At 39.9% G+C, this 24,040-nt stretch overlaps 1 protein-coding gene across 7 annotated transcripts in view; it reads left to right on the top strand.

Moving 5' to 3' along the window:
- Positions 1 to 24,040, top strand: part of Nsd1 (nuclear receptor binding SET domain protein 1) — a 102,269-nt gene that overhangs the window by 62,256 nt on the left and 15,973 nt on the right. For all 7 annotated transcript variants that reach the window (XM_075969534.1, XM_075969538.1, XM_075969533.1 and 4 more), the window contains 9 exons: positions 727 to 870; positions 5,523 to 5,646; positions 13,599 to 13,799; positions 14,603 to 14,782; positions 17,457 to 17,613; positions 19,629 to 19,834; positions 20,594 to 20,706; positions 21,380 to 21,649; positions 23,413 to 23,529. In XM_075969534.1, the coding sequence (XP_075825649.1) occupies positions 727 to 870; positions 5,523 to 5,646; positions 13,599 to 13,799; positions 14,603 to 14,782; positions 17,457 to 17,613; positions 19,629 to 19,834; positions 20,594 to 20,706; positions 21,380 to 21,649; positions 23,413 to 23,529 (1,512 nt within the window). The remainder of the gene's footprint in view (positions 1 to 726; positions 871 to 5,522; positions 5,647 to 13,598; positions 13,800 to 14,602; positions 14,783 to 17,456; positions 17,614 to 19,628; positions 19,835 to 20,593; positions 20,707 to 21,379; positions 21,650 to 23,412; positions 23,530 to 24,040) is intronic.

The following is a 24,040-nucleotide window of genomic DNA, read 5'->3' as shown; positions in this document are numbered from 1 at the left end:
TGGAGAGCCCAGTCCTAGCAAAGTACAAATTGCAACTGTGGATAATGGCCCCTTTGCTTGAGATAGCAGATACATTATATATGTGTTGCCTTAATAAGTGAAGTTGTTCTAAAACTGGAGAGTACAGTCTAAGTAACCAAATAATATGAATGAACCTAGATAGTGCCCCATTAAAGTTCAGACTGCTGTAGGTAGGGGGAAATTCCATATGCTTATTTACTGACCATCAGTTGCTTAGTTTGGGATGTTTATAAACATCAGCTCTTGAAAAGCATTTAAAGCTGCCTTTACAGAGCTTTTGAATTCAAGTTAAAAATAGAATTAGATCCAGTTTTTGAGCATCACAGATGCTGCTGAGTGTTTTCTTTCTAATTTGAATAGAATGCCCAAGGGGGCATTGCCTAGGAAACACGGATCTGGAGGACAAATAAGTAATCAAATAAACTTAAGAATGTTTTCTCTCCCTTAGTGAAACCTTTAAGTGGAACAGCTCAAAAAGTTCCAGTGGAAAAGCCTCAGAGCAGTTAGTGGCAGGGCATGAGGCGCCCACTACCCGTCCAATCACAGCAGGGTTAGAACTAACATTGCATGCAGTCCGCCCGCGTGATTGGCTGAACATCTGTAAGTGCTTGATGGCTAGACAAATAGCAGCCCAGAGGGAGGAGGGGGTCATATGGAAGAGACATCAATAATACAGATGTGGGGTGTTATTTTTTTCTCTGCAAGGGAGAACTGATGATCCACAGGACTGCTGCCAGCCCCAAGGAGATTCTTGAAGATGGTGTAGAACATGATCCTGGGATGTCTGCATCCAAAAAATTGCAGGGTGAACGCGGTGGAGGAGCAGCACTCAAGGAGAATGTTTGTCAGGTAGGGAATGTTTGTCTCATTTTTGTTGCATGTGTACTTTTTGAGAAACCCCCTTTATCTCTTAAAAGACCTTATCTTGGTTAGAGAAAATGGTTATGGATAATTCCTGAGGAGTTTCTTTTTTTTTTTTTTAAAGATTTATTTATTTATTATGTATACAACATTCCTTCTATGTATGCTTACATGCCAGAAGAGGGCTCCAGATCTCATTATAGATGGCTGTGAGCCACCATGTGGTTGCTGGGAATTGAACTCAGGACCTCTGGAAGGGCAGTCAGTGCTCTTACCCTATGAGCCATCTCTCCAGCCCCTTGAGTTTCTTTCAGGCTGTAATTCTTTTGTCTCTTTTGAAAAGCAAAGAGAAGGAATTAGTTGACTATTGGTTACAGTCTGTCCTTGTGGCCTATGAGTATATACCTCCAGAAGCAGAGCATCCTGGAATCAGACCTAATTGTTTCGAGTCCTAACTGTTGTGCTGATTATTTGTGAGGTGTTTCTGTGGCTTTATGAGTTATCAGTTCCTTGGTTTACCTTTGCAAACTCTTAAAATCTGACATTATGAAAACCTGGTGCTTGGTGTATGTGTGTGTACATATGGGTGGATGTGCAGGTGCATGTGGGTATAACATGGAGGTCAGAGGACAGCTTTGAGTGGAGATCCTCAGGTGACCAACACTTTTTGTTTGAAATGGAGCCTGTCATTTGGCCTGGAACTTAGACATTGGCCATGCTGACTCAACCATGAGCATCCAGAGGATGGGTCTGTGTGTCATTTCTCATGTCTCACCACTGCTGGGTACAAGCACACTGCTATGTGGGCTGCTTGAATTTGAACTCAGGTTTCTTGCTTGCAAGTCAAGCGTGTTAGTGATTAACTTTCTTTGCTGCTGTATTTATTTGTTGTTAGGTTTTTCTTTTCTTTTTGAGATGAAATCTTACTTAGTAGCCGTAGCTGGCCTGGAACTTCATGTGTTGACCAGGCTGGGCTCAAATTCATAGAGGTTTGCTTCCTTTGGGCTCCCTTCTCTGCTGCCAGGGCACTATTGTTTTTAATTGAAACAACTAAAAAGTAAAACAGGTCCAGGCTATGTTGCTGTGATAGATGCAGTTTTATCCTATTGTCTCTTCGTTGCATTTTTCTCTGTTACATGAAGAATATCTAGGGGCTGGAGAGATGGTTAAGAGCGCTCGGTGTTCTTCCAGAAGTCCTGAGTTCAATTCCCAGCAACCGCATGGTGGCTCACAACCATCTGTAATGAGATCTGTCACCCTCTTCTGGTGTGCAGGCATACATGGAAGCAGAATGTTGTATACATAATAAATAGATAAATCAATAAATCTTTTCTTTAAAAAATGTCCACCTGAACCAGGCCAGAGACAGACAGGCAGGTCTCTGAGTTCAAGGCCAGCCTGGTGTAGACAGTGAGTTCTAGGACGACCCCTGTCTCTTTGGAATGGGGGTGGAGTGGGGCTTTCCATATTTGGACTAATTCCCAAATGCAGTATTGATCCTGAAAAGCAGCTCTGCTCATTAATCATTGATAAAACAAGTCAGTATGTAAATGCATTTTACACCGATCATTAAAAGACAATGTTTGTCACTTTAGATGGGATTCACATTTAGTCCTAGCACTCAGAAGACCGAGCCAGCCTGGTAGTCTACATAGTGAGTTCTAAGCCATTGAGGGACTATACAGTGAGACCCTTGCCTTTTTAAAAAAAAAAAAGCTTGGTGTGATTACACCCATCTATAATATCTATAATTCCAGCATTTGGGAGGGAGATATTGACAGAATGACGTTCATGGCCATTTTAAGCCACATATGGAGATAGTAGGTACAAAGGGTAGCCCTGTGGTCCAGGCTTGCTGTATTGATGTGATGTGCATGCATGTATATTAGGACATACAGATCCTGATATAAACTATTTGTGGCACTTCCTTTGTCAAGTGTCGAGTTCATAAGTAAATGATCCCAACTAAGCTGTTATGGTAAACCATGTAGTTAATTTGAATAACATATTCAGTTTGTACTGTAATTGACATTTTCATGTTTTAAACTGAATGTGTTTGCTTACTATATGAAAACTGTTCATTGGCCCTCTATGTATGTATGTACATATACAAAACGAATTTTTGTTTTGTTTTGTAAGTAATAGATAATAGGAAAGTCAAGGTAAGAAAGATAAGCTCTGCCTGTCTCCCTAACATTTTCCTACTTGTTTATTTAGGTGACCAAGACCTTTCGTTTCTTTTATTCCCCCACCCACCTGTAGACCAGGCTGGCCTAGAACTTGCTGCCTCTGCCTCCCTTGTACTGGGGTTAGAGGCGTTTCTTTTGATTTTTTTTTTTTAATAGATAGTAGATTTTGGTTTCTGTGGACTAAATCAATTGTATAGATGAAAAAAATACTTTGGGAAAGCTTGTTTATATTGTTATGTAATAGTTAATAGTTGGGTCTGTACTGAATATAGATTTATTTGGAGGGGTATACATATGAGTCTATGTTCAGGTGTTTGTATTTCATGACTGTGTTCATGTATATATATGCCGTGTTCTCCCCACTTTGAGACAAGGTCTCTTTATGTAACCCTGGCTGACCTGAAACTCTGTATAGACCCAGCTGTCCTGGAACTCACTGAGATCCCTCTGCCTCTGTATTGGGATTCGGTCTGTGCACCACCATGATCAGTTCTGTCCATTTTGATTTTTGAGGCAGGGTCTGTTACTGGAATCCAGAACTTGATGTTTAGGTAGGCAGCCTGGCCAGAAGGATCAAGAAATCCAGCATGGATTTGCAGTGTGCACCACCATGCCTAGCTTTTTTTTTTTCTTAAATATATATAATTTATTATGTATACAATATTCTTTCTGTGTGTATGCTTGCCGGCCAGAAGAGGGCACCAGACCTCATTACAGATAGTTGTGAGCCACCATGTGGTTGCTGGGAATTGAACTCAGGACCTTTGGAAGACCAGGCAATGCTCTTAACCGCTGAGCCATCTCTCTGGCCTCATGCCTAGCTTTTTACATAGGTTTGGGGAATGCGCTTGTTTTCTCATGCTTGCAGAGCAAGCTCTTCACTAACTGAGCCATCTCCTCAGCCTCATTACTCTGTTTTTCAAGGAACAACTATTTACACAGCATGTATGCTATAAAAGATTAGAGTTTATAAGTGTTTTAAAGTATACAAGAAGATTGTGTATACAATATGCAGTTTTCGTTGTATGAAGGACATGGGTATTCACAGATTTGGTATGGGGGTTTCCTAGTTGATGGTATCAGGCTAATTTTTTTCTACTTTTTTTTTGTTGTTGTGAATCAGTTGTAGATACAATGGGATTAAAAAGAAACATTGGGAATTTCCAAGGTTTTCATAATTAGATATAATATCCTCATTTCATTAGGCTTTTTTTCCTTTTAGTGATATCATGTCTTCATGAGACTGTCTATGTCAGTGATTTTATGTCCCTCTTCCTCGTGGGCCCAAAGCTTTGTGTTTAGTTCCCAATGAGAGGAACAAAAAGATAAGGGGTGAGAAGGGTTATATTTTTTTATGAAGTAATTTGATATATATCTCAAAGGGCTCTTATTTTGGTACTGTTAGGACCCAAGTCCAATTGGCTGTTATTGCCTCCTGCGCAGCTGTCTGGTTTGTCTCCTCTTAGCTTTGTTCTTTAGTTCGTTTTCCAGTAACCAGCTATAGGAATCTTTTAAAAAATGAACACCTGAGTTCAACCCTCACTTAGCAAAGCTCTCCAATGGTATATCTTTGCAATTAGATTAAAATCTGAAATTATTGACCTCCTCCCTTTTTTTATGTCATTTACTGCCAGTTATGACCTGTCTTCACTTCAGTAAAGTAACAGTGTCTTTCAGTTACATTTTCCTCCCTGTGGGTTTTTTACTTGCTACCTTCCTTTGTCATAGCCTACTGTGAACTTTCAGACTCTGACCTAAGATGTCATCCTCATAAACAAAGCCAAGTTAGCTATTTGAATTCTCTGCCTAATACTAATTGATATTGATCATTTTCTGAACTCTTTCCTGTGTTGTTATTATTAGTGTTAATTACCAACTTGGCAGGATTTGGAATCACCTCCCAGGTACACCTGTGAGGGATTGTTTATTCTGTGGTCTTGCCTCTAAGGAATTATCTTGATTAGCTTAATTAATTAAAGTGGGGAAATTTGCCCACTGTGAATGGTGCCATTTCCTTGGCTGAGGTTCCAGACTGTGAGCTAGGCTAAAGCAGTTCATTGCTCTCTGATTTCTCATGTGAACGATGTTTGACCAGCTGCATCAAGCTCCTGCTACCTTGACCTCTCCACCAGAGTAGACCATATCTTGAACTATGAGCCAGAACAATGAGCCAGAACAAACCTTTCTCCCTTAAATTGCTTTCATCGGGGTGTTTTATCAGAGCAACTAGAACAGTAACTAAGACGACTATTGTTTTCATTTGTTTGTGTCATCTGTCCCCATTAAAAACCAGAGAACTTCTTGTGCTTGGCATATAGGAAGTAATTATTAATATTAGTTGAAGAAGTGATGGAATTTCACAGATTTTTTCTTTGCTGTTGATCTTATGAGGACTCTTCATTTGGGAGTTTTCTAAAGTCTTTCTACAGACAAATCTCTATTCCTTTACAGAACTGTGAAAAACTGGGTGAGCTGTTACTATGTGAAGCTCAATGCTGTGGGGCTTTCCACCTGGAGTGCCTTGGCCTAACTGAGATGCCGCGAGGAAAATTTATCTGCAATGAGTGTCGCACAGGTAAAGTAGATGACGTCGGAATTTTAGTTTTTTTAGGACAAAGGTATATTGAAGATGCCGCTTTCTGACAACAGGGAGCTTATTGTACATGCAGATGTAGGTACTGTGAGGTCCTAACCCTCGAGGAATCTTACAGAATAATAGAATTGCCTTTATCATTCTGAAATGAGCTCTGAATAAACTGATCCCAAGGTAAAGCTATGTTTTTAAGAGTTGCATATAAATCAAACAGTGTGTAGTACTTTCTGTGTGGCTCAAGTGTGGTAATGTCTTTGAGACCCATCTGTGTTAAAAAGGGTATGTCAGTAGATCATCTTTCCACCCTTCTTTCTCCACTCTGCTCTCCCTCTTCCTCACACCATAGCCCAGGCTTGCTTTGAGCTCATTCTTTCTGTTTTGATCTCCTGAGTGTTGGGATTGTAGGTGTAAGCCAACATTTCTGTCTAGCTTACTCTTTCTTAAAATACCTGTGTTGAGGTGTATATAGCATACACTGAGCTAGCACATGTAATCAGGCAGATTATGAGTTTAAGACCTCTATGGGCTTACCGTATTAGATCCCTTTTTCTTTTCTTTTCCTTGAGACAGGGTTTCTCCATAACCCTGAAGGAGACCAGGCTGGCCTCAAACTCAAATAGAGGTGCCTGTCTCTACCTTCTAAGTTCTGAGAGTAAAGGCATGTGTCAAAACACCCAGCAAGAACCTTTTGTTTGATTGTGTGTGATATTGTGTTTATGTCTGTGTGTATTCTTTTTTTTTTTTTTTTTTTTTTTGGTTTTTCGAGACAGGGTTTCTCTGTGGTTTTGGAGCCTGTCCTGGAACTAGCTCTTGTAGACCAGGCTGGTCTCGAACTCACAGAGATCCACCTGCCTCTGCCTCCCAAGTGCTGGGATTAAAGGCGTGCGCCACCACCACCTGGCAGTGTGTATTCTTTTGTTACTATTAAATTTTGCAGTTTATGAGGGTTTTGCATACATGCCTGGCTATGAATCACTTATGCCTGGTGTATGAGTAGGCTAGAAGAAGAAACATATCTACTGGAATTGGAATTTAAGCATAATTGTGAGCCACCTTGTAGATGCTGGGAAATAAAATTGTATCCTCGGGAAGAGCAGTTGGTGCTCTTAACTGCTGAGCCATTGCTGCAATCCCTTGAGATGCTATCTTGGGGGGGGGGGGAAGGACCCAGGCAGTGGTGGTGCACACCTTTAATCCCAGCACTCAGGATGCAGAGCAGAGACAGGTGGAATTCTATGAGTTCAAGGCCAGCCTGGTCTACAGAGCAAGTTCTATGACTGACAGGCTCCAAAGCTACAGAGAAACCCTGTCTCAGAAAATGTGCTTCAGATCCCAAGAATCTATTAAAAAAAAAAAAGCATCCTTAGTGAAAAATTCTCTCTTTGATCTTCCTGATTCCTTAACAGTGTTAATCCACTTGACCCATCTGTTTCACACCTGCTCAGACTTTAACTAAGTTTAGGCAGACAAAACTATGGCTAGCCATCCTTTACTGCATTAGCAGATTCCAGGGATTGTTAAGGAGGACTTCCTTATCTCCCATCTCTCCGTGGCTGCCAAACAAAATGCTGTGTCTTGTCTTATGATTGGAGTATGTTTAAAATACAGCTGCAGAATGCATACCTTCAGCTACAGGAATTACATGAATGGCAAGGACTCTATGATCTTATTACCTTAACAGTCAGTGTCCAGTTTGTCTTGAGGTCCATGATACAGATGAGGCAGGAATAACTTGTACAATAATACACAGCTGAATCAGTGAAGGATTCAAATGTTACTTTATTAACTATATATTTCCATTTTTGAATATTCAGTGGAGGTTCAATCAAAAGAAAATAATGATCTTCAGGTTGTCCTGCAAGATATGTAAATAAGAGTTCCTCCCACCTTTGCTTCTTTAATTTCTTCCAAGTTTAAGCAGTTTTATTTGGAGGGCAAAAATGTTTAACCTAACCCTGGACCCAAGATCTCTTCAGATGTCCTATAGACAAAATTCCTCTGATTCAGGAGGCCTTACAGCCAGAAATGTAAGCAGAGGGTCTTTGAAAGCTGGCCCTCAACTCGATGCTTTCTTCCCTTCCACTAGAGCATCAGCTCTAGGCCCAGGACAGAAGCAAAAGAATTCTGAATGAGATTAGGAATCTTTCCCAAGTTGAGAGGATTCTGGATATTACGTGTAGAAAGCTCCTGTAGCGTTGAAAAGATTTATTCAGATAGGGTGTTATCAGAACCTAGAAACACTGGTTGGTCTTAATAGAGATCAGGATGAAGAAAAAGGCGTGTTGTTTAGATGCACCTTTGCTTTTTGTCTGTATCACGGATGGGATCTTTCTGAGAATGCTAGCCACGATAGGGGAAAAAAATAGAATAATAGATTTAGGCCTGAATCTTACACTGCCCTTTCCTGATGATATTGCTGTACAATGAATGCAAAATTTTATTCTTAGAGATTACACAGTACAACAATCATTTTTAATGAAAAGCATTTTGAAATTACATTGGGCCATAATCATTCCATCAAGCCATTGGAAATTGGTCACTTTCCTGCATTTGTAAATTTTTGGGGTACTTCATCACCTCCTCTGAGCTTGATCACATGCTTTTTGCTGACTCCTTAGTAGCAATAAACTGTTTTCTTTTTTCTTTTTCTACTGTGTCTTTCTTTTGTGTATTTCATGCCAATCTACCACTGTCAGAATGTTCCACTGTTCTCCTTTTTCTGGTGTTTCTGCTACTACTCCCACTGCTGTTGTGGTCAGTGGAGGTCCTATCTGACCATCCGTAGCTAGGGATGAGGGGAAGGGTTGAGGTAGAGATAGTGTAACAAAAAAGCAGCTGATGGATAACTGCTACCATGCTGCCTAAAGCACAGTTCTTTCTACGCTCCCTGGAACTGTCTCCCCTCTCTCTTCTTCCTCTTCATCCTGCCCTTACCTTACAGTTCCTCCTCTCAATTTGCCTTTCCCTGGGAAGCCATTATAGCTCCAGTGCTGACACTTATATATAAAATATTGTTTCTTTGTTAATGTACAGTTTACAAACAATTTCTTTTTCCCTGTGTTCACTGTTTCTTTTTAGGCGTTTGGAGTTTTTTATTTTTACCTTTTTTGGGTTTTTTGTTTTTTTCTGAGACAGTCATTTTGCAGTTCAACCTGCTCTCAAACTCAGTAAATGTTTCTAAATATAATCCTCCTGCCTCAGCCTCCCAAATGCTAAGATTATAGGTATGGGCCACCATGACTAGCTTTTTTACTGTGTTAAAATCTGATTTGCCTGTATTGATAAGATATTTCATTTGTATTTTAACAAAGCTTGCATGACAATCAGAATACAGAGCTAAGCCACTAGAAGCTAGGCAGTGGTGGCGCACACCTTTGATTCTAGGACTCAGGAGAAAGAGGCAGAGGGATCTCTGTTAGTAAAGGTCACCCTGAGCTACACAAGATTGAATCTGTCTAAAAGAGAAACAGCTCACACAAAAGTGATCCCAGCACTTAGGATCCCACACCTTTAGTCCTAGCACGAGGGAGGTGGAGGCAGGAGTGATATGGCTGGGCCCGGAGAGGAATATAAAGCGGGAAGAGACAGAAGTTCAGTGTAGTCTGTGGACAGGATCGCCCCTTTGGTCTGATCATTGGTAAAGAGGTAAAAAAACTCTAGCTTCTCTGATCCTTCAGCTTTCACCCCCTAATATCTGACTCTATTTTTATTATTAATACCAATTAGAATTCGTGCTACATTTGCCTGTGTTTTGTTTGCTTCTGTTGTTAGGCTCCCATCCAAATGTCCTTTCCCTGACCATGTGGTCTCTTTGCCCTTAAACTTGTTTCAATCCTCTGTTGTTTTTTTTTCTTTGTTTTCAGTTGGTGGTTTACTGTGGTGTCCAGGCTGACCTTTAACTCATGCCTTCCTCATCCTTTGCATGTTGCTCCATCAATTATATTAGTTTTTGCCGTCTTTTGGCAGTCTTTGGAACTTTGGTTTATTTTATGGTCGTGGGAAGCAGAATCTGGGTTTTTGTGTGTAGTAGACCAGCTCTACCACTGAGATGTGTCCATCTGTCTTATGAGACATGATCTCAGGCTGACTACAAAATTCTCAGTTCTCCAGGACAGCTCATTATTGTTGGTATTACAAGCATACACCATTATTCATGGCTCAGGATTTTTATTTGTAGTTCTCTGGTAGGTTCATTGTCTTTTTTTGTTTTTGAAACAAGGTCTGCCTGGCGGTGGTGGTGCACGCCTTTAATCCCAGCACTTGGGAGGCAGAGGCAGGTAGATTTCTGTGAGTTCGAGGCCAGCCTGGTCTACAAGAGCTAGTTCCAGGACAGGCTTGAAAGCTACAGAGAAACCCTGTCTCGAAAAACTTAAAAAGAAAGAAAGAAAGAAAGGAAGAAAGAAAGAAAGAAGAAAGAAAGGAAAGAAAGAAAGAAAGGTCTAAGAGATTTAAAACTCAGAATTTAAAGTGTACACTAACATGCCTATCTTTATTTTATTTTTTTTTTTTTTTTTTTTTTTGGTTTTTCGAGACAGGGTTTCTCTGTAGCTTTGGAGCCTGTCCTGGAACTAGCTCTTGTAGCCCAGGCTGGTCTCGAACTCACAGAGATCCGCCTGCCTCTGCCTCCCAAGTGCTGGGATTAAAGGCGTGCGCCACCATCGCCCGGCTCATGCCTATCTTTAGATTCATTTTCCTAATGTCTTCAAAGGAGCAGACATTTTAAGTTTTGATAGAAGTCTGGTTTGTCAACTTCTAGAAAGGTTTTTATTTTATATGTATTAGCAATTTGCCTGCCTGTTGTCACATACTTACATACATATGTATATGTTGTATGCCTGCAGGCCTGTTGTCCTCAATGTCTAGGAGAGGACATTGGTTCCCCAGAGTTGGAGTTAGAGGTGATTTTGAGATGCCATATTATAGCCGCTGGGAATTGAACCTTGGCCTTCTGGAAGGGAAATCGATGTGCTCTTAACCACTGTGCCATCTTTGGTCCCTGGTTTATCAACTTTCATTTGTATTATTTTATGTCATGTTTAAGAAATACAGCTTAACTCTGTGTCACTTTTTTCCAGTACATCTTCTGTGATTTTTATAGTTTCTGTCTTCATATTTATGTGTATAATCTGTTTCATAGTAACTTGTATGTGTGATTTGAAGTATAGAGAAATTTCCATTTTTATTTTTTCTAGGCCTGGAAGTTAGATTCAGAGTCTTATGTAGGCTCAGCAATCAGTGTATCACTGTATCCTCAGCCTGAGACTGTATAAGGTATTCTGGGGGTGAGGGGCTGGCGAGATAACTGAGTGCTTAAGAGCACTCCCTGGCTGCTCTTCCAGAGGACCTGCAGACCTGAGGTCCATTCCCAGCAACCCTTTACAGTGGAATCTTGTGCCTTCTTCTGGCATAACGGTGTACATGGAGATAGAGCACTCATAAATAAGTCTTTTTTTTCTCCTAAGATATTTTACCTGCTTCCAGACAGATAAAAAGTATGAAGACGTTTTCTTACTTCATGGCTCTTCCTGCTCTACTGTAATAGGGGATCATCTCAGGTTTGCTTTTCAGTGCTGGCCTGTTCCCTTCCGCTATATCTCCAAAGCAGGGTTTCTCCCTCCCCTCCCGCTTCTTTCTTTCCTTAACTTTTCATTGTGTACATGGATAATGGTGGAACAAAAAGATTGCATGTGTTCAGGTAGGAAGGTGGCTCAATCAATAAAATAATTGCCATACAAGTGTAAGGACCTGATTTTAGATTTCCAGCATCTGGTCAGGCATGGCTATGTGTATCTGTAATCCCAGACACTGGGAGACAGACAGGTAGGTTTCTGGAGCTCACTATCTAGCCACCATATGAGCATCAATAAGCCACAGTGTCTCAGAAAACAAGAGGGGGCGGGGCTGGGACTTAGTGCGTTTTCACAGAACCTGCCTTCATTCCCCTGCACCACATTGGGAAGCACACAGCTGTCTGAAACTCAAGTTCCAGGGGATCCAGCATCCTCTTCTGGCCTCACAAATACACATACTCACAAATAAATCTTTTTAAAAAATAAAAGGTAGAGACTGGGCAGTGGTGGCTCATGCCTTTAATCCCAGCACTCCCAGGTGAATCTCTGTGAGTTTGAGGGCAGCCTGGTCTACAAAGTGAGTTTCAGGATAGCTAGAGCTGTTACACAGAGAAACCCAGTCTTAAAAAACAAACAAACAAATAAAAATAAAAGGTAGAGAATGACTGAGGGACACCTCCCATGTCAACCTTAACCTCCACTTAAAACATGTACATACACGAAGAATCTTTTTTTTTTTTTTTTTTTTTTTTTTTTTTTTTTTTTTTTTTTTGGTTTTTCGAGACAGGGTTTCTCTGTGGCTTTGGAGCCTGTCCTGGAACTAGCTCTGTAGACCAGGCTGGTCTCGAACTCACAGAGATCCGCCTACCTCTGCCTCCCAAGTGCTGGGATTAAAGGCGTGCGCCACCACCGCCCGGCCATACACGAAGAATCTATAAGTGTTTATTGAAGTCTTCTAACAGAACTTTGAAAAGAAAATCCAATATATTTTCAAGAGTTGTAGTATTCCTGGTTTTATTTTCAGATTTTTCCATATGTCTCAAAGGTATTTTTTAAAAGATGGCTGGAGAGATAACTTAGGTTAAGAGCACTGGCTGTTCTACAGGTCCTGAGTTCAATTCTCAGTGACCACATAGTGACTAGTAACCATCCGCAGTGAGATCTGCCCCCTCCTGACATGCATGCAGGTAGAACACTGTATACAAAACAAATAAATCTAAATAAATAAATAAAACTCTTTAAAAAAACTGGCTGTGATAGTTTTGTCAACTTGAAACAATGTTGAATTATCTGAGAAGAAATAAGAATTGTACTGAACACAGTGGTACAAGCCTTTAATTCTAGCACTTGAGAGAGAGAGAGAGAAGCAAGTGGATTTCTTAAGTTCAGATCTCAGAATTCCCCAGAAAGCTTCACAGAAAATTGTCTAAATCTCCTTGACCTGTGGGCATATCTATAGGAAATTGCCCTAAGTTCATTGATGTGGCAAAATTCAGTCTAAAAGTGCATCACATGTATTCCTGCTGTCTGCTCCTGACTGGAAAACATTGACTGCGTCAAGCTGCTGCCACCTTGCTGCCGTGATAGACCATAATCTGAAATTGTAAGCTAAAATAGACCCTTTCTTTTATAGCTTGCTTTGTCATGGCTTTTGGGGGGGGGGGGTGTTTGGTTTTTGTTGTTGTTTTTTTTTTTTTTTTTTTTGAGATGGTAGTTTTAGAGTCTGTTATGGGGCTAGCTCTTGTAGGCCAGGCTGGCCTCAAACTCACACAGATCCGCCTGCCTCTGCCTCCTCCTGAGTGCTCCAATTAAAGACGTGCGCCACCAGTGCGCGTTGTCATGGATTTTTGTCATACAAGCCAGGAATAAGGCTTGAGAGGAAGCATTTAATGTCCACCTTGTTCCTGTGTTTTCTTTATCACCTACAATGTAGTTGGATCTAGAGGCTGGATTTTCTTTGAGAGAAATGTGTTGTACTCAGTATAATATGACACTTCGTTATATAAACACATATCAGATCAAATTGTCCACTTTTTTGTTTAGTTTTTTTGCTTGTTTTTGTTTTGTTTTGTTTTTGAGGCAGGGTTTCTCTGTGTAGCTTTGAAGTCTATCCTGGAACTTTCTCAGTACACCATGCTGGTCCGAAACTCAGATTCACCTACTTCTGCCTCCCGAGTGCTGGGATTAAAGGCGTGCGCTGCCACTGCCTGCCCAGATTGCCCACTTATAAAAGTACTAAAGTTGTGCATAGTCAGATTCTGTCAGTTTGGTAAATTTTATAAAGTTCTTCACTAACTTATTCCTAACAACTTTGATTGGAATAGATTCTTGTATTATTAATCTGTTGCCTCTTTCCTTTTCCAGGAATCCATACCTGTTTTGTATGTAAACAGAGTGGAGAAGATGTGAAAAGGTGCCTTCTGCCCTTATGTGGAAAGTTTTACCATGAACAATGTGTCCAGAAGTACCCACCAACTGTCATGCAGAACAAGGGCTTCCGGTGCCCCCTGCACATCTGTATAACTTGCCATGCTGCTAATCCAGCCAATGTATCTGCTTCTAAAGGTGTGGATTTTTTTTTTGATGTAAATCAATCTAATTATAAGACTTTGGTTTCTTGGGCACTACTACTTATTTTCAAGTGCAGTCTGAAGCATCCTGCTTGTCAGTTTGCTAAAGTAGCAACATTTGTGGCCAAGTAGAGTAATGAATTCCCATGGATACCATGCTGTGTTCTGTGGAATTTCCAGCTGATGGCTTAAAATATTTAGATATCATTAGAGATTTTGTTTGAAAACATCTCCTATTCAATACACTTTATATCCCTTTTAGTTCTTCTACCATATAGATTTAAGTAGTTGGATCCTGGTTTTTAGTTGCTGATGTATATTAGAGATCCATCTGGGAAATAAGCTTCATAAAGTAATAAGCAAAGACTAATTCCACTGTTCAATTGCTTTTGTCTTCTGTTTTTGTTTTGTTTTGTTTTTAAGACGGTTTCCCTGTGTAGCCCTGGCTGTCCTGGAATACTCTGTAGACCAGACTGGCCTCAAACTCAACAGAGATCCACCAGCCTCTGCCTCCCAAGTCCATTCGTTTCAATTTACTTATTTCAGATGTTACAGGATTTGAGGCAGTCATCTGGATCGTAGATCATGGTCTCCTTGCAGATGCAGGTGTATTTACAGTTGTGCAGTCCTATTCCCACTGGGGACTAGCACAGAGCTCCTCTCTTCATCTTAATAGTGAATTACATGTTTAAGAGCCATGTTTCTCCCTGCTGGCAAATAGACTTTCATAATGCACTTTGTTTCCATATGTAATCTTTTTCTCTTGCTTCGCTCCCATTTTTCTTCCCATAAATGTAGGTCGTCTGATGCGTTGTGTCCGATGTCCTGTGGCCTACCATGCTAATGACTTTTGTCTTGCCGCTGGGTCAAAAATCCTTGCATCTAATAGTATCATCTGCCCTAATCACTTCACCCCTAGGCGGGGCTGCCGAAATCATGAGCATGTTAATGTCAGCTGGTGTTTTGTGTGCTCAGAAGGTAAGATGTGACTTCTAACTTTGACTGGTTTCAAAGGGATTATCAAGTGTTTTATATTTTAATGTGTATTGCAGTGAATATATGGACAACTTACAGGAATTGCTTCTCTTTCTCTTGCCATATGGGTCCTAGATATCAAGCTTAGGTCTTCAGACTTGGCTCATCTCTCTGACCCTGAAATAAGATCTCTCATCAATCTGTTTTGGCTAGACTGGTGTGCTGTTGAGTCCCTAGGATCTGCTTGTCTCATGTACTCAGTGCTGGGGTTATAGGCTAGCTTCTCTGGGTTCTGGGAATCCTAACTTTGGGGCTTCATACTTTGTAGCAAGCCCATTATGACCGACCCACTGATAAATTTCTCCAGTCTCTCATGTATCCTTTTTAGTTTATAATACTTGAGGCTGGGAATAGTGCTTGCTTAGCCTATCATGCCCAAAGCATTGGACTTTATATAAATTGATGTGATGGGGCATACCTATAATCTTTACTGTACATCACATGAATTCAGTGCCAGAGTAGGCCAGAAGAGGGAGTCATTTCCCCTGGAACTAGAGTTATAGAAGGTTGTTAGTAACTATGTGTTTGCTGGGGAATCAAACCCTGGTCCTCTGCCAGAGTAGTAGCCCATGCTTTGGATCCCACTAAGCCATCTTTCCAACTTCTGAAGAAAGTTTTTATTTTTATATATGTATATTTCTTTTTACAACAGGGCTTATGTACTTGCTTTGTATGCCAAACTAATCATAAACTCCCAGAGGTCCACATGCTTCTGCAACTCCAGTGTGCCTCTATTAAAGGCATTCACCACCATGCCCAAGTTGAAAAAAATTTCTAGAACAATACAAAGGAAAAATGAAATAGCACAGCCTATGAAGGAAGTTCAGTCATAAAAGTTAAAAACAAGTCCAGAGATCACCTAAAATTTTCTCACTGTGTTAAGTAACCAACTTTATTTAAACAATTTTAATAAGTGTGATAGCAAATGGAGACTATAAGTTATGAACCAAGAAACTCAGGTTCAGTAGGGATGCCAAACACCCTGCTTACAAGCACTTGATAACTCTGTGTCTGAAACTGCCGTGTTCTGAAAAAAGAGTGAAACAGCTACGCGTATGGAGGTGCTGCTGGGTTATGTGTTTGTTAGCTGAGGTCTCAAGAGCAACTGTTGCTCATTATAAAATGTTTCTACTGGGAAATTTAGATCTCAATAAGGAAAGTGAATTCCTGAAGTGATAAGGTCTTAGGACTTCAAGACCTTCCTGTCACCAGCTGAATCGAATTTTCAGGTTTTAGGGATGGTTTGGTTGGTAAAATCCCAGCCATGACAGACTGAGTCCAGACTCATGTAGAAAAACAAGGTACATTCTCATAACATGGTATTGTTAGGTCAGAGACAGGCATGAGTTCTTTTGCTAGCCAACCATCTTAGCAGAATGGGTGAGCTCTAGGTTCAGTAGACCTTGTCATAAAAAATAAGGTAGAAAGTGATGAAGAATCCATCCAACACCAACCTCTGACCTCCATGTGCATGCAAACACACAAGCTACATACACAAAACTTAATTGTGCCTTGTTTTTTTTAAAAAGATGTATATTTATTATGTATGCAGTGTTCTATCTGTATGTTTCCATGATTGCCAGAAGAGAGTATTCTATGTCATTATAGATGATTGTCAGCCTCCATCTGGTTGCTTGGAACAGAACTCAGGCCCTCTGGAAGAGCAGTTAATATGCTTAACCTCTGAGTCATTTCTCCAGCCCCTAATTGTGTGTTTGTTATACTGTGGCCTCTATTTGCTATAAATAGTCTTAGAAGGGAAGGGTTTGTTTGTTTTGTTGTTGTTGGTTGGTTGGTTCTGTTTTTGTTGTTTTGTTTTGTTAATTTTTTTGAAATAGGGTTTCTCTGTGTAACAGCCCTGGCTGTCCTGGAACTCACTCTATAGACCCAGGCTAGCCTTGAACTCAGAGATCCACCTGTTTCTGCCTCCTGAGTGGCTGTGATTAAAGGCGAGCCACTATTGCCTTGCTAACCTTTTTCTTTTTCTTTTCTTTTCTTTTTTTCATTTTTTGTTTTTCGAGACAGGGTATCTCTGGAACGTTCCTGGGTATCCTGGAACTCATTCTGTTTATCAGCCTTGCTTCTAACTAACTGAAATCTGCCTGCCTCTGCCTTTCAAGTGCTGGGATAAGGAAAATGTTTATATTGATATTTATGCACATAAATACCATCTTGTTATCATAACTAATTTTGGTAGAAAATATACTATTTATTATCCTAATATGAAAATTTTTGATGTGAGTTTGGAGCTCAGGAATATTAAAGGCATATTGTTACAGAGTAGTCTTTCTGTGTGTGTTCTACTAAGCCCTTGGCTAGAGTTAGAAATAATTGATTAGGGGCTGGAGAGATAGCTCAGAGGTTAAGAGCACTGACTGCTCTTCCAGAGGTCCTGATTTCTATTCCCAGCAACTACATGGTGGCTCACACCATCTGTAATGAGATCTGGTGCCCTCTTCTGGTCTGCAGCATATATGTAGGGAAAATGCTGTATGCATAATTAATAAATAAAAATCTTTTAAAAAAAATAATTGATTAGGAGCTGAGCAAAAGCCATTTCTGCTGGGACTTTTTATGGACTCTTGTGGTCTAATGCGAGGTTTCCCTATTCCTCTAGGAGGCAGTCTTCTGTGCTGTGACTCCTGTCCTGCTGCTTTCCATCGTGAGTGCCTAAACATTGATATTCCTGAAGGAAATTGGTATTGCAATGACTGTAAGGCTGGCAAAAAACCACACTATAGGGAGATTGTCTGGGTGAAGGTTGGTCGATACAGGTGAGTAACATGACAAAGAATGGCACTCATTTCTCCTATCATCCTCTGTTTCTTGGGTTCTGGAAGATAACTTTTTGGTTTTGTTTTTCCAAACACGGTTTCTCTGTGTAGCCCTGGTTGTCCTGGAACTCACTCTGTACACCAGGCTGGCTTCACACTACAGAGATCCATCTGCCGTTGTTTCCCAAGTCCAGGGGTTAAAACCGTGCATTACCACCACCAGGCTGGTAATTAACTTCTTAAAATGTTCTTCATGATTAGGCATAGTACTCTAAACTCTATTAGAAAATGTTAAATATTTATTTTTCAGTTCTAGGTATATAGTATGTGTACTGTAGCAAATTATTTACTGAATAAGCACATAATCTCATAAACAAGGAAAATTCATTATAGTTTCAAAGTATTTACTCACAAACATGCACAGTAATATTCTTCTCCACCTGATAATTGTCCGTAGTTTCCCCACAATTGTTCATTTTGGTTTTGCTTTTGAAGTTGTAATTGAGCTGGGAATGCATAAAAGTATACAACATAAATGTAGTTTGTTAGATTTTTAAACAAGGCTTCATTATATAGCCCTGGCTGGCCTCAGACTCAGATTCCTCCCTGCCTCTGGTTCCTACTTACCCAGCTAACATGAATGATTTCAACATAGAATGACACACTATGATTATATATTTTATGAATTACTAGCTATGTGTGGTGGTGTACCCTGTATTCCCAGCACTTGGGAGCCTGAGGCAGGATGATCATAAGTTCATGACTAGTTCTTGCTATATAGCAAGATCCTACATCTACTAAAGAAAAGTTTAAAAGTTGTCAACACCAAGAGATGATAGATGATGGAAATACTGGAGAGATGGCTCGGAGGCTAAGAGCATTGCCTGCTCTTCCAAAGGTCCTGAGTTCAATTCCCAGCAACCACATGATGGCTCACAACCATCTTTAATGGGGTCTGGTGCCCTCTTCTGGCCTGCAAGCATACACAGACAGAATATTGTATACATAATAAATAAATAAATATTTTTTAAAAAAAAAAGATGAAAATATTGATTATCTTGGTTAGATAATTACAGGGAATTTCTTTTTTAGTTTTTGCTTTTGAGTTAAGGTCTAACTGTGTATCCTGGCTGACCTCAAACTTGATATCCAGCTTGGTATATAGACCAGACTGGCCTGAAACTCTTGGAATTAGAAATACGTGACCTCTAGCCTAGCTGTAAGTTTTTTTAAAATCCAAATTGTCTGGTATACTACTGTTGAAACCCTTAATGATGAACATTGTTTTCCCTGTCATTGTTACGTCTTCATTTCTCTTTTTCTAATTACTTTTAATAAACTTAATAATTGTGTATGTGTCTTAATGTGGATATGTACATGTGAGCACAAGTAATCTGAGACCAGAAGCATGGGATTCTATGGAACTAAATAATACAGATGTCTGTGAGCCACGTGACAAGGGTGCTGAGAATGGGCTCTTAGTCACTATGCCAATTCTTCAGTCAGATTTTCATTTCACTGTTGAAGAAATTTCTTCAGTGGACATTGTAAATATTCATGTATCATAATTTCCTTGAAGCAACGTAACTGTTTCTAAGAAATTATTTATATTTGTGAATGTTTATTTTAGCTTTCTGTGACATTCTACTTGAGGATACAGCTAAATGAACAAAGTGCTTGGTACCCAAGTATGAAGGCTAGTGTTCTAAACCTAGCACCTTCATACATGTATGCAGTCTTAGAGCTTGGGCGGCAAAGATAAGGTTCCTCAGGGTAAACTGGTTAGCTAGGCTAGAAAGCACTAGTGAACTCCAGGTTCACCTCGAGAACCTGCCTCTGTAAACAGAGTGAACAATAACCAGGGAAACATTTGTTTTTCAGTTTGTGCCTGTATACATGTACATACTATGTATACACACATGCAGAAAGACCTACAACAAAACCTTAAGTATGTTATTTTCCCAGTGCTTTTGCAGCCTTGTAGAGGTTTCTTCTCTTATTTGTACCTTTCCCAGGTGGTGGCCAGCTGAGATCTGCCATCCTCGAGCTGTACCCTCTAACATTGATAAAATGAGACACGATGTGGGAGAGTTCCCTGTTCTCTTCTTTGGGTCTAATGACTATCTATGGACTCATCAGGCCCGAGTTTTCCCTTATATGGAAGGAGATGTGAGCAGCAAGGATAAAATGGGAAAAGGAGTGGATGGAACATATAGAAAAGGTAACTTTACCCTTATGATTTTTCAGGCAAGCAGAAATTTCCATAGCTCAGTATCTGCTCTGTGTTAAAGTTCATGTAAATGGTTCAGGGTGTCTGAAATACTGTGATGCCTGCTTGTAATCGTAAGACTCGAGGCTAAGGCAAACGAACCCCAGGATCAAGACTACCCTGATTACATAGTGAGTTCCAGGGTGATTTTTGCTACACAGTGAGGCTGTGTATCAAAAAGAAAAAAAGAGAAAACAAAAGTGTCTTAGCCACATGCTTGTAATTTCAGTTCTTGGGTTGGGGGCCCAAGTTCAATGGCCTAGGTTTTATAAGACCATCTCAACAAAACAAAATTGGCTGGGATTATAGATGGAGTTTAAAGGCACAGGGCTTGCCTGGCATCTGTAAAGTCATGGATTGCTCTCCAACACTTAAAACCGTTTTCAAATTTAGGTTCCATGCTGATACACACCTGTAATTTCAGTGGCTTGGAGGACCATAAATTTGAGGCCAGCCTCTGCTACTGAGTAGAAAGACACTGCTTCACCCTCCCTGTCCAAAAAAAGGCAGGGCGTAGGTATGGCTGGCCTCAAACTCACAGAGATCCACCTGCCTCTGCCTCTCCCTCCTAAGTGCTGGGGTTAAAGGCGGGCGCCACCACAGCCCAGCAGGACATGGGCTTTCTTCAGCTTAAAGGGGGAGATAGGGTAAAATAAATATACCCAGAGATATATAATTTTTTTTTTACGTGATTTTGTTTTATTTTTTCAGCTCTTCAGGAAGCTGCAGCGAGGTTTGAAGAGTTAAAGGCCCAAAAAGAGCTAAGACAACTACAGGAAGATCGAAAGAATGACAAAAAGCCACCACCTTATAAACATATAAAGGTGATGGGGACAAATCTTGGGAGGCTGTGTAGTAGAATAACACTGTATGGCTCCTTTTCCTTTCTTGCTCATGGTAAACATTTAAAAATTGGAAGTTAAGAGTATAAAAAGAGTACTTGATTTTTATTTCTAACACAGTTGTCGACTTGTCAGTTCTCGACTTGTCAGACTTATCAGTAAGCTCCTGGACCTATTGAACCATCTCACTGTCCCTCTTCAGTGTTCTTCCTAAAGTGATTATTTGTATATATTAGCTTATATAACATCATCTTATGCCAGGACCTGGTTTTAAATTCTTTGAGTGTAGCAACTTTTAAATTGATTTTTTTTTTCCCTCTAGTGCTATAGGTTTATAAGCAAGCACTCTACCACCAAACTACAGTCTCCCATCCCCACCCCTTTTTAATTTGGTGATGGTGTTCCATTTGTCTGGGCTCACCTTTAACTTGTGATCTCCTGTCTTAGTCTCTGAAAAAAAACAGAATTAAAGGCATATTCCAATATAGCTGGCTTGAAATTTACATTTAATGTATCAGCTGTAGCTTTATTATTAATATGAATAGTCTCATCTTGATTTCTTCAAATCATGTAAAATGTGTCATATAACTTGAAGGATATGTTACTGAATTGCTTTATGTTAATTTATCTGATATGACACAATGTGCTTTTCCAGGTGAACCGACCTATTGGTAGGGTACAGATCTTCACTGCAGACTTGTCAGAAATTCCCCGTTGCAACTGTAAAGCTACTGATGAGAATCCCTGTGGGATAGATTCAGAGTGTATCAACCGGATGCTGCTCTATGAGTGCCATCCCACGGTGTGTCCTGCTGGAGGGCGCTGTCAAAACCAGTGCTTCAGCAAGCGCCAGTATCCAGACGTTGAAATTTTCCGCACATTACAGAGGGGCTGGGGTCTCCGGACAAAAACAGATATTAAAAAGGTAAAGATAAACTAAGAGGTTTTGTTAGGCTTTTATTTTGTTTTTACTGCTTGATATAACTGGTTCTTCTTGATGAATATGAGAATTACTACATAGAGGACACATAGTTAGGAATTATTATAAACTCCAAGGTGTAGAGAGAGGCTTGATAGTGGATGATCTTGTCATCAAAGTCCTTACATTGATCATAGTCGCTATATATAACAATATAGGGAGAAATTCATAAGAATGTTATGAGATTCTTTACACTTTGTGACAGTTTTAGAGCCAGTAGTAAAGATGGAAGAAGAGGTGGTTACAGTATTTTGTTTGGTTGGTTTTTGTTGTTTTGAGACAGGTTTCTCTGTAGCTTTGGAGCCTGTTCTGGAACTCACTTGGTGTATCAGGCTGGCCTTTGAACTCGGGAAGATCCACCTGTCTTTACCTCCCAAGTGCTGGGATTAAAGGTGTGCACCACTGCTGCCCAGCAGTTATAGTATTTGAATAAAGTATTTAATCAGGAGAAATAGTTTGGGGTTATCAAGAGTGACGAGCTTTGTTGAGCTTTTCACAGTGAAAATGCAGGGAATCTTCAACATGAAATGTGGAGGGCCTCTGCTAACCTCCTTCTTGAAGGCAATAATGGGTTTATTAACCTTCATTAAGAGGTTTTGTTTTGTTTTTTGCTTGCATGTATGGGACTGGAATTACAGGCAGTTGTGAACTGCCATGTGGTGGCTGGGAATTGAACCCCCGTCCTCTGGAAGAACAGCCAATGCTTTTAGCTGCCCATCTCTCTAGTCTCTTTAATATAATTTTTAGAGCTCTAGAATTTTGAGAAAAGTGTATAGGAAGGAATCCAGACATTTGTCACTTGTTTGGTTGAGTTTTTGGTATTTTGACACAGGGTTTCATTCTGTTGCCCTGACTGTCCTGACATCAAACTCGGAGATCCACCTGCCTCTGTCTCCAGAACACACCACCACACCTGGCTGTTCTTCAACGTTTTAACAGATAATATTATACATTCTGGATAGAAAAATTAATCTTATTTGACAATTTAGTAACAAAGCTTATTTTCATAATTTCCAAAGAATTTTGTTGGGGGCTCAGTGGTTAAGAGCACTGTCTGTTCTTTGAAGAGAACCTGGTTCAATTCCCTGCACCCACATGGCAACAAACAGCTGTCTGTAACTCCAGTTCCAGGGAATCCAGAATTCTCAAACAGGCATACGTTCAGGGAAAACACCAAAGCATTCAATCAATCAATCAATAAAAATTTAAGCATTTAAAATTTTTTGTTGTTGTTGAGGTTTCTAGGAAACACAATGAAGCCATTTACCAAATATTTATCTTGTTTGCCAGGTAGAGATAGGGTTAAAGTCTCCCATGTTATTTGTGAAAGATGGTTTAATTATGCTATGCAGAGTAGGGTGGACAGTGATGTGAAATGTAGAAGGATGGTAAAAGCAGGGCAAGCTCCAAGACAGAGAATGTAGTTGAAACTGCATTTCAGGCCATCAGACAGGTAACAAAATTGACTTGTTTCTTTACTGTTTCTCAGTCTTCAATTCTGGTGGTTCTTCAGTGTGCCTTATCCTGGAGCTTTTCTGCTAGTGGGAATGAGGAAGTGATTTTTCTTCATTAAGTGATTAAGGCATCATAAATAATAAAATTCACATAGTCTACTTTTGAGAATCATCTATATTATTTTTAAAATATAAATTGCACTTGTAAACACCAGTGTTCTTTTACCATTTAGTTATGAGCTTTTTCTGTTATAGGGTGAGTTTGTGAATGAGTATGTGGGTGAACTAATAGATGAAGAAGAGTGCAGAGCTCGAATCCGTTATGCACAGGAACACGATATCACTAATTTCTATATGCTCACTCTAGATAAAGTAAGTAATATAAAATTGTTTTGTATTTGAAAATGTATTTGTGATAGACCCAAGTTCCAGACTTTGTCCATATACATGAGCAATTTCTTGATCCTGATTCTAGAGAGGGCTAAATTGCTCATTTTTGGCTCTTTACCAAAAACAATAAAGCTACTTTTAGCATTTTTTTTTAATGATCCAATATAAGTCGGGGTTTTTTTAACGCTGTAAAAATATATTAAAAAATCACAAGAGTTAATAATCTTTTATCCCTTAATTGTATAAACTTGACTAATTTGTTCATGTTTAACTAGTGTGTTGTTACGATCATATAACTCAGTGGTTCTCAACCCTCCTAGTGCTGCAACGCTTTAATACAGTTCCTCATGTTGTGGTGACTCCAATCACCAGTAATTTTGCTACTGTTATGCATTGTAATGTAAATATCTGTATTTTCTGGTGATATTTTTGGGGTCATGACCCATAGGTGTATGTAAATTAAAAAACTCAAGATACCAAGTATTTCAGTATT

Source organism: Microtus pennsylvanicus, chromosome 4 (assembly GCF_037038515.1).
Source record: "Microtus pennsylvanicus isolate mMicPen1 chromosome 4, mMicPen1.hap1, whole genome shotgun sequence".
NCBI lineage: Eukaryota > Metazoa > Chordata > Mammalia > Rodentia > Cricetidae > Microtus > Microtus pennsylvanicus.
Note: the sequence above shows the minus strand (reverse complement) of the source record. Positions and strands in the feature narration are given on the sequence as shown.